This window comes from Zonotrichia albicollis, chromosome 2, assembly GCF_047830755.1.
Source record: "Zonotrichia albicollis isolate bZonAlb1 chromosome 2, bZonAlb1.hap1, whole genome shotgun sequence".
In the NCBI taxonomy this organism is placed as follows: Eukaryota; Metazoa; Chordata; class Aves; order Passeriformes; family Passerellidae; genus Zonotrichia; species Zonotrichia albicollis.
In genome coordinates, this window is record NC_133820.1 from 102,793,100 (window position 1) to 102,804,071 (window position 10,972).

A 10,972-nucleotide genomic window follows, 5' to 3' on the forward strand; every position below is an offset into this window, starting at 1 on the left:
TTTCTCAGTATCTAAGTTTCAGACTTAGCATGTGAAGTGACTTGTCTGCTATGCATCCAAGTTCCTCCTTGGGATTAAGTCCTTGAAGATGATCTAACAGAAAGTGTCTGCTTCTCACTTCAGAGTGCTGCTGAATCAAAGACTCTGAGAGTGCCTGTTATTCTGTGCACTTTTCACACACCCAGCACTAATTGCTCTTCTGTGATAAAGGAAAAGTGTTTTATCTATATATACAAAAAAGCATAAAAACTCCAGATGAAAAATATTGCAGAGTTGAGCAGAATTGTTTATGAGTTTGCATTTGTTCTGAGAAAGTCAACATACCTATGAAGATAAGCAAAGGTCTGTGTGCACCTCTTGTTAGATTAATCCATCTAGAATTAGTAATGGTAGGGAAAATACTACAGAGAGCAGCTTCTGCATGTATTTCTGGGAAACTTGAGCTGTTAGCAATGTCTTTGCACTTGGCTGTGCAAGGGGAAAAGCAGATGTCTTTCACTCATTTTGATTAAACTCATACAGTTTCAGCAGCTTGTGCAGGAATTGCACCTTTAAATTTTAATCAATTTCTGACATAGGCACAGGCAACAGCATATAAAAGTACATCAACATTTTGTTAAAATAAATGGCAAAACCACTGACAACATCAGGACTGAGGCAGCCTCTCAAGTCTTCCCACTCAAATCTTTATGCCAAACTGTTTTAAAATGGCACGAACAGAAAGTTCTGAAGAAACAAAACAAATCCAGACATCATGCTTTCCTCTCATTTTCTTTCCTTCTGCATTTTAGAACTCCAGAAAAAAAGGCATGCATACAGAAATTTTTTTTTTACTTTAGCTGCTAAACGCATGTATCATTCCACTGCTTTTGTCTTATTTTTGTCACATATATTTTAAGAAATAATTTTATTATGCTTCTTATGGGCATCTCTGAAATTCTCCAGGGAGGCTTGCATAATTAGCAAGATCTTACTGAATTAATAAGCCAGAGCACTTTTGTAAAGGCGTTAAAATAATGCCAAGGCTGTGCTGTGGATGTTGAGCTCAACTAGAGGGTTTTGTTGAAAGCACTCCCTTCCAAAGCAGCCAGTGGCTCTACCAGCTGTAAGCCCATCACTTTGCAGTCACAGACTCTTGCAGTGATGCCATACAAAGCCTTTCGAGCCGCTACAAACCACAACAAGTTCAAAACCTGACTCATGTCTAGAACTTCGACTCCCTCTCTGTTGCTGCCTTAGTCACTGCCAGCAGCCCTGCATGCATCTGCTGATCCTGCGGTATCCTCAGCACCGTTCCCTCCTGTGGGAAAGCCCTGGTTAGTCAGACTCGCAGCGAGGCAGGGTATTGTTAGATTTCTCTTACCATTGTGCTGCTTTGTTCTTCCTGCATTCTTATCTTAACGACGGTGCGAGCTGTTGGCCTTCCGCACTTTCTTTGTGCCTATGTAAATTCAGTGTTTGATGCAGAAGAGGCGGAGACAATTTCTAAGTCAAGGGGCAGGTGTGAGTGAAAGGAGCAACCCAACAGCCAAACTATTTGAAAAAGAAACCTTTAATGTCTCATCAGCTCAGCGCTAAAAAAAAAAAAAGCCTTCATAACTTGCCTCGAAAACTGGAAAAACAGGGTGTCTAGCTATAATTTAAGACATTAATAACAACAAGATATTGCAGTTCCCTGACACATTTTGACTTTTGCATGGTGAAATGCTATCTTAGAACTAGCTCTGATTATGAAAATGTGAAACACGGTCAGTGACAAAGAAATTACAGACAGGTTTAGCCCAGGCTAAATTTTAGAACACACCTGAAAAAACTGTTCTTTCCCTTTCTTAAATGGACATTCTGACAAGGATATTTGCAACGTAACAGCTTTACAGGACTGACCATAGTCTTCAGAGGTATTTAGTGCAGCCTTGGGATGAGACGCCTCAATTAACAAAAAAAGTTTCAGCAAAAAGTATTTTTTACCTGCAAGCAACGAGAATACACTTTTCCAGTCTGGGAGTCCCCTTTCCAGCATAGAAATCACAGTAAAGCAAGAACGAACACATCCTGTCAGATGGGAACAGAGGACAGTACAAGCTGTCTAAACCTCCACAATTTATTTTTATTTCCCTGGTCTAGAAAAGGCTTTCAGGCCTGGAGTTAAAGCTTAAGAGCATGAAGAGCTTGCTTGCCTTTTGTGGGACAATGTGACTATTTGAAGTTCTGTGGGTGCTTATAAGCTCCACCATTGTAAGTTAAGATTTACAGAAAACAGGCACATAAAGTTTCCTCACCACAAGCATCTTTACAGTCATCATGGAAATCTCAACAAGAAACCAAAAGTCAAATTTCTTATTGGATTTATTCCTTCTGCTGAAATAATAATTTTTTTCCATGGCTGACTCATCTAGAAAATTTTTATGAAGTTAGTAGCAAATGCTCTTTGCCCCTTCAAAGCTATCACATAAAGATAACAGTGTTTTCTTTTAATCTTTTTTTTCATTACTGAATATTATGCTTACAACAGTCCTGCTTTGCTACAGATGGTTTCCTGTTGTTTCTGCCAAATGTGAAATAGCTATAAAACTTGAAAAGGTTCTGATGCTGTCACTGCATGAAAAATTATATCTACAAGGGAAAATTAAATACAAGCCTTAGCCTTTAATTTCTTTAATCTTACTTAGTAAGTGAACTTTTTTACTCCCACCCCCAACTCAAAGCTTCCGATAACATGACCTGAAGGGAAAAACACAGCTATGTATTTTAGTCAGGTATAAAGCCTTCATTAACAAAAACAGAGGAAGGGGAAGTAGATAATTCTCATGTCCAGACCAACCAAACAGCCACCAACTCCAGCTGACAAGAGCAGTGCCTTTGGCTCAGTTTCATAAAATACATAAAGTCATTTCTGTTAGAAGACTGTGAAGTTCCTGTTTTCAGTGCTATAATAAGGAAATCTGTCACCTGAGCAGACAAATTACTAGAAAATGGCTTGTGCAATCCCAAGGGGACAGAGCTTTTGCTCCTTGCATGGGCAAACCTCAGTGAACTCAATGACAACTTTACTTGAACAAAGAGAAATCGAATTTTATACATATGATGAAGAAAACTCATGATGCTCTGATGCTCTCTATAGGCATAGTTCAGTGTTAAATGGGCAAAGGGCTAGGAAAAAGGTATTTTACCAGCAAAGTAACTTAGTAAGGCACATAACTTACGAGTGGAGCATCAATGAACAAGTGAGCTTCACAGCTCTCTCAATTTCTGTCAGTGTTTGACTGGCACCACATCAACAGACTCATTTTCTGGTAAAAGAAATTCAAGGAGCATTTAACCACATCCTTCTACCAACAAGGTAAGACTGTGCTCAGTGCCATGGATCTGCCTCTACAGGCACTGGGGGTAGAGACAGAGTAAATATGAGAAATTGCTTTGTCATTTTGAGTGCATTTGTCTGCTGCTGTACATAGAAGGTCTGATATCTTTGAGCTCTGCAGCACAAGAAGCAAGTGTTCTATGTTACACCAGAGATTTGGCAAGCACCCATTTCTGCAGGAAAAAAAGGCATTTAATTGGAATCTCACCCAACGAAGACATTAGACCTCAACTTCCCAGCTGCTCAGATCCCTACTAGGGATCATTCTAGGGTTTGGATCTGATACTCATTTGCTATAAGAGGAGTTTCACACTTGGTTGGAAAGTGAATTTGGTGGAGTTTTAAAAAAAACCTGTGGTGCCTTTCCCTGCTGTGGAGGCTGCAATTTAAAAGTGGAGGTAGAGGTGACATTGTGGGCAGGAGTGAGTGGAAAATACGTGCACTCATCAAGCTGCAAGCAGATGTCTCATCTACATGTGGAAGTGCCTTTCCCATGTGCTGTACCCCCAAGGGCACCACTCACTGCCTCCTCAAAGTTGCTCCTGGTATTTCCCCATGCATAGATATTTTCAGCAGAGGTACCCATTTGTTTGTTTAGTCTGACTTCCACCAAAGCTAAATTAGAAACAGCTTATGCAACCTCTGGGAGACCTGCACTATACTGGGCACACTCCTGTAGTTCAGCCCAGCTGTGGCTCCTTGGTCATTGAGAACATACCCAGGTCTGGGAGCGCAGGGGTGCAAGGCACCTGTAAGGCTGACATGCTGGACCTGCTGCTTTCTCTGAGACCCTGCCTGGTGCCTGATTTTGTTGTCTGTGAAAACCACTGACTGATCACTTGAGCCAGGAAAGCACTCACAGACAAGCACCCTTTAATTCTCTTTTGCAGTGTAGCCTGTGCACATGGGGATCCTGCAAGAAAATCAGAATTTGACCGGCAGGTTGGATATCTGCTGACATGACAGGGTCTCCTGTTGGCTTTATTGGCAAGTATACCGAGTCCCTTTACATTAATTTTATCAGGTTGGGGTTTTTTTGGTTGGTTTTTTTAATTTATTACCATTATATAATTTGGTCAGCAGCTGAATCATTTGCACCTTTCACATCCAGTTAAATACGACAAAGTGCTAGTAATGGATTTTTCTCACAACTGGTTAGAAACCATGATAAAAAACATAACCCTACCACATCAGAGATGTTCTTCCTATACCATAAAATATTTGCATTTAGATTTCCTTGTTGCTAGCCAGTACCATCTGTTATCTGTTTTGGTCTGCTTATAAGAACTGGCAATTTTTGAAAATTGAAAGCAAGACAAGAACAATGGCTTTTTCCTTTGTATTTTACTCCCCAAAGAAACCAACTGGATTTACACATGCACAGAAAATATACCCCTCCAACTGGCAATATATTAGCACATGCTTTTTCTGTATGGAAAATTTAAAGAGACAAGACTCATCACAGAGAAGTATTTGAATTTAATGAAATAAATCTGTGCCCCACAGTGCCTGGATACTCAGTTTTACTTTTGTCTCTCTTGGAGGGTGTTGACACTCAGACTTGGTGATGGAATAAATGGTGACAGCTGAGATAGTTACTGCCCTCAGCTGTGCGCTCTGTCCCTCTCTTGGAAATTATTACCCTCCTGCAGCTGGCAAAACTGGATGCTTCGTGAAACCAGCTTCAGACTGCCAGACTTCACGCCAGCCCATAAACTGCCATGGCTTGGAGGTGAGCCCACAAGCCATTGAGCCATGCCTGCTGTGCAGGTGGTAAACGCTCAGACAGAAAGGGGGTGGCCAGTTGAAGGTGCTGCTGCTTCACTTGGCCCCTGTCACGTAGCACTGTATGGGTGGCAGCCCACAGATCATTCTTTCCTATGTTTGTAAGTACAAATGTGCCCAGCTCAGGGGACACATTGTCACAGCTGCCCACCGAGAGAAGAAACGGCAAAATCCCGAGTGACAAAAAGAGAACATGTCCCCAGCCTTTCTGGTTTTTGTGGACTCCAATAGGAAGAAAAATGTTGCTTAAGGATGGTAATTTCAAGTTTTGCTTTGTTATAAGAGGTAAATTGAAGTCCTTGATGTTTGAGGATGTCGTCAGTTTCATAGTTTGGAACTATGCAGGCTATAAACCAGCACCAGGTATTTTAATAGACTCTCTCTATTTTAGCCTTTGATATCATCTGTTCCTCATATTTTTGCAGTCCCAGTGTTTCTCTTCAAAGATGTGTGATAGCTATATACAGGGTCTTTTAGTCTTCTTCTTTTCAGTGACAGAAACCAAGTTCTAAAAAGCCTCAATTTATCAGCAATTACTGTACAGATCTTTTTCCCTCCCTGGTCCTTCTTCCAAGAAGTGGAATGCGTATAGAGTTCCAAAAGAAGAATGGAGCACGTCCTAGGAATGCATCCTTCTAGCCTGGATAATTACAAATATCTAATCCTGAACTAATAAAATGGTTCTTGCTTCAAATGAAACACAGAATTCTGACAATCTGCAAATAATTGTGTGCTGCTTAACTGGCACTTCAGTAGTTTTTGTTTGTGATATATCCAGAGGAAGAGATGGATGCACTGTCAGAATTAAAGCTCTCTCATTATTTGTCCATATGTTTCTGCTTTGGTCCCCAGGCTGTTATGTTGCTGTACAGAGGATAAGGCCTAGTCTTCATATGCATGTGGAGTAGGGAAAAAGTGAATTATTCCTGGGTTCCTTCTTACTCAAGAGCTGGTTTGGACTTGGATGCAGCTAAGTTTTGCAGCACCATATCATTCCTGGCTGCAAAGCCCAAAGAACCAGAGGCTCATTGAGATGATCTTCAGGGAATGTGCATTCATCAGCACTTGCACAGCAGAGACAAAGACAGAAAAAACTGGAAGTAATGGATTTTTCTATGCCTGGCTCCAGTAAGGAGCAGGTATTTCACTGAGGATTGGTTGGGAGGAGCTGGATGCTGAAGGGTAGAAGCTAGATTGATCTTGAAGATAAAAAGGGTCTCTCAGTCCATCAACATTCAGGATGCTGCAAATATAATCAAATTAAGTTTTCTGAACTCTTTTGCTTTTTCTCCCCAATTCACCCATAGCCATTGATTGTATCAAAGTAACATTCTCAAAACGCAGTATACCATGCACATTTTATTATCAGGGCAGGACCCTGGATAGTCAGGCCATTGAGACCCTCCTAGCTTCCTATGCACAACAAGTAAAGCAAAGATCAGCTGAGATACCACCAACTGCTGGAGAGGTTGCTTGTGGGACAGGGAATGGGACAACATCAACCTCCTCAAAAAGTCTTTCTGCTATAAAACTTATACAGCTCTGGCAGTCCCTTCTGCTACATAAACTCTTACCAGCCATCTCCTCCCAAAAAGCAAACAGGAAAAATTTAAGGCACCAAATAAAAAAAAAATCATCTCAGCTCTCCAGAACAGAGTCTAAAAAAGAATGCCAGAAATTCTGTGAAATCCACCAGGGACTTAGCTATTGATTTTGCACTGCAGATGGTCAGACATTATGGTAATGTGGCAATGTAAAACCTGTTGCTAGATTCATGGTGAGTGATTCAGTTCAAGCATTGTGGCTTAACTTCACAGAATGACACTTCTGACATTTCAAAACTAGCACTTGCTTGCGTCAGATCAGGAGGATGTGGCTCTGGCTCCATCTCCTCAGAGATTTGAAAATCCACTGGCAAAGCTTTAACTTCTTCATAAGACAATAGCAGATAATGCTTTTAAAGTCATTTTTGTTTATCTTTTATTCTTTTGTTTCTAATGGACTCCTTCTGAATTTGGAAATAACGTCCTCTCTACTTTTGTTCTGATTTCCCCAGTGGAAAGAAACTGAAAAAGCTGATCTACGTCAAGTCAGAAGAAATGTGTGCAAAGTTAATATAATTCAAATATAATATAATTCTTGTGCCAGCAAGAGCTGAGCACACCACCCTTGTGGCAGTTCTGCCATTGACTGCATCGGCCCAGAATCTTATCCATTTGTAGTAGAATTGGATGAGTGATAAATCAAAGGAACAGCAAGTTACTTGGCCTCCAAATAATATTTGTATGTTCTAGTCTTTGCTGTATGAAGGTTCTTAGTTTTCTGGGACAAGTATAGTTGAACACTCGGTCCATAAAGTGACCATTGGCAGAGGTCAGTTACACTTGGCTAAGGTGGATAGTTTTACACATCACAATTCTGTCCTTGTTCAGTAATAATCTAATTCTTTACAGGGACTTACCTTCTTGGAATATACATGGCAAGAAAGTGTCTCTGTTTTTGCAAATACCTCCCTGACCTATTGATACACCAGCCAAAACTTTTCTACATGTTAGGAAAGAAGGGTTTTCTGCAACAAAAGCTGCTACTTCAGGACCTGTTGAGTAAAAAGGGGTACCTGTTACCTTCTATTGCATCATAAAATATATACTGGGTCTTGAGAGCCAGGAGGGTACCAGAAGGCAGTATTCTGGTTTCAGAATAATCAGAAGGAGAAATTAGAAACATTTTACAGGAGTGAATGGAAAGGCTAGTCTGCACTCAGCTTCACACCAATGACTCATGTAGGGTGGGGCCATGCTGGCACCTCTCTGGTTATTCTGCTATAGGCAGTAGTTCACATTGCAATTTATCTACCTTTTAGCTGAAAAGAGAAGTAGCACAGATATGATCTGAGACCCAGTTGCATCCTAGCATGGTTAAAGGAAACAACTCTGTGGATGATATTAGAGGGGAATTCCTCCATTGATGACAACATGAGAAAAACATTATCTTAATATTAATCTGATCTTCAAAAGCTTATGCTGCTATTTCTTGAAAACTGAGACTTGGATCATTTATCTAGCACAGCTATATGGGTTCGGTTAGAAACTTTAAACTCCATTAAAATATTTCAGTCTTCCAAGAAATGCCACCTTAGCACATAAAGTTGGAACGTTCCACGTGAAGTAATTTTCAGAGGAATTCTTAACAATGCTATGGTAAAACTGCGTTCAGTCCAACATTTTCAGTGAGATGATTTCCATGGCACACAATTCAGTATGATGCCTTGAAAATTACCATCTCACAATCCTATGTGAAAAATTAAAACATCACATGTTTTTCATCTAGCTGCAATAGAGAAAAATCAGTCTATTTATGCCAGTGGTTTTCTGCAAAAGCTATCTATGTACTACAAAAAAAAAAGCCTGCTGGCTTTTTCTGGGCACATTCTCATCTGAGCTCTTTCTTGTGGTCAGACTACATTATTGCAAACAGAACACAGCTACGCTGTGCCCTACCAACCAAACTAGCTGGGCTAAGCTCTGGTAACATTTTCACCATTGTCAATGATCTCCAGTGAAAATGGGTTCACAGGAGGTTACCTGAAGGAGGAGTTGTTCCCACTGAGTAGTGTGGAGCCAACTTGCTGCTGCTGAATATATTTCCTTTATTTGACAGTTCTTGTGTTTTTCAATTTATCAGTTAATTTCTTATTAGTGCTGGTCTTCAATAGAGGATACCCAAACTTTCTTTCTTTTCACTTTGTACAACTTAGGCATTTCTGAGTGAGAGGAACAAAGAACTGAGTAATCCTGATAATAGTCATTGGGTTTGACCCTGCTTTGCAGTCACATAATTTCCTTTTTAAACTTGCAATCTCACACGATTTTTCCCACAGAGCTGCCAGAGATTTCCACCATTTGCCCAGAACATTTTAAGACCTATCATTCGAAACTGCAGCACACGACATCAACTCCCACCTCTGCTGTACAGGAGGGCCAGCATGGCCATTGGCCTTGTCTACTCAATGAGAAACAGCCAAAATTGTGAAAGATTTCCTTGTACTTTGAGGCATGTAGGGAGGTTTGGGCTGGTACCCCAAGGAGGTGCTGGTCACTAAGCACCTTGGCATTGTTGTGCTATCTCACACCATGGGGGACAGATCCTAAGTGCCATCCATTGCTCTTTCATATAATATCTAAAGCTTCACTAGTTGTAAAAATGAAAACACCTTTTCTCTTAGGCATACCAGTGTCTAGCTGCACTTTCACTAATACACAGTATCAGCGCTCTAGCTGTGGCAGCAGCAGCAGCTAAAACCACCCAGCTCAGTACAAATGACAATCTTTCAGTCTGCAAGGTTCACAGAGGCCACTTCACCATTGGAGCAGGTTCTGCAGCCCCAGAGGAGTTCTCTGCTCCCCCAGGCATGGCTGGGCATTTCAAAGCTACTTTGGCACCACATATGGCTACAGAGTCCTGTGCCTGGAGCAGGTATGCCACACCACTCTGCCCAGGTACTTCTCAGTGTGGGTCTGCTTTCCTCTCTGGACCTCAGTCTCACAGTACCCTTTCACAATGAGATTATGGAAGCAGGGAAAATCAAAATCAGAATGATATGAACACGTATTCACATGTGTATGCAGTCAGCCACAACATTATCAGTACTGTGATATTTTACAGCAGTGGTTGGGACTTCAAAAGTATAGCAGCAGTGTAAAAAATATATGCAAATTAGTTTGCAATGTTAAAACAAAACTCGAAAGAGCAATTCCACTATTTTCTGGAGAAATTTATACTTGTATTGAAATAAAAAACACACTGGATCCTCTAGAGTATAGAAGCCAGTCAGAACATCAGTACTTCTAATAATAAAAAAGTCTACCACGCATTCTGTGTGAAGAAACTAACTTCTAACCAAAGGTACTACCAGGAACTGCAGCTACTTCCTAGAAATCACAGAAAAAAAGTGGTTCTTTAGTCCTGTGCTAGCAGCAGAGAAACTCTCTGGATGGTAAACCTCTTTCAAACGAAGCTTAAACCCAACACGGTATCCAGCGACATCCCCGTGACAGTGTGGATCCTGTACCAGAGGCACGCTGGCTCTGGGGAGAGGCAGCCGACGAACTCGACGGGAGCCTACCTTGCACAGACGGGCTCACGGCCTCCGATGCCCGGAGAAGGGCTGCTCCGGCGGGCACAGAGTGCGGGATGCCCGCAGTGGCTCCGACGGGCACAGAGAGCGGGATGCCCGCAGCTGCTCCGGCGGGCACACAGAGAGGGATGCCCGCAGTTGCTCCGGCGGGCACAGAGAGTGGGATGCCCGCAGCCGCTCCGGCAGGCACAGGGCGCAGGATCCCGCTCGCTCGGGCTGTCACAGGTGCCAGCGCGCGTCTCCTCCCCTCGCAGAGTTTGTCATGAATGTCCCCAGCTGTGTCCCAGCGAGCCCAAACACCTCGGAGCCGTCAGCCCCCGGCCCCGCGGTCCGCTCGCAACTTCTCCTTCCCTCGCTCTCCGCTGGAAGTTCGGCAGAGCCTCGGGCGCCGGAGCGGGCTCCGCTCTGTGCGAAAACTCGCCTGCCCCACCTAGAGGAGCCCCGCAGGATGAGGAGGAGTCCCGAGCCCATGCCCGCTGCCGCCGAGCTCGGGTTTGGCTGGGAACAGAAGGGTTTATCTGGTTTGGCCGGGAGAAGGGGAGCCAGAGCCTGGGGTGCCGGGGAATGCTTCTGGGGAGCTCCTGAGAGCAGACGTGAGGGGGAAGTTTGATGACTGAACTGGTTCAATTTAGTGAATGTTGCTATGGCAAAATCAAACTATCCTGCAGGAATACCTGATTTTCAGATAA

At 42.5% G+C, this 10,972-nt stretch overlaps 1 protein-coding gene across 2 annotated transcripts in view; it reads right to left on the reverse strand.

Moving 5' to 3' along the window:
- Window positions 1–10,682, reverse strand: part of EDAR (ectodysplasin A receptor) — a 73,203-nt gene extending 62,521 nt beyond the window's left edge. The window contains exon 1 of one of the 2 annotated variants that reach the window (XM_074535901.1): window positions 10,272–10,682. Coding sequence is in view for 1 of the 2 variants with exons in the window: in XM_074535900.1 (XP_074392001.1) it covers window positions 1,364–1,390 (27 nt within the window). In the remaining variant the exon portion in view is untranslated. Of the gene's footprint in view, window positions 1–1,363; window positions 1,462–10,271 lie in introns of those variants that run through there. The other variant, XM_074535900.1, reaches the window with a different exon arrangement.
- Between the last annotated feature and the right edge of the window lie 290 nt (window positions 10,683–10,972).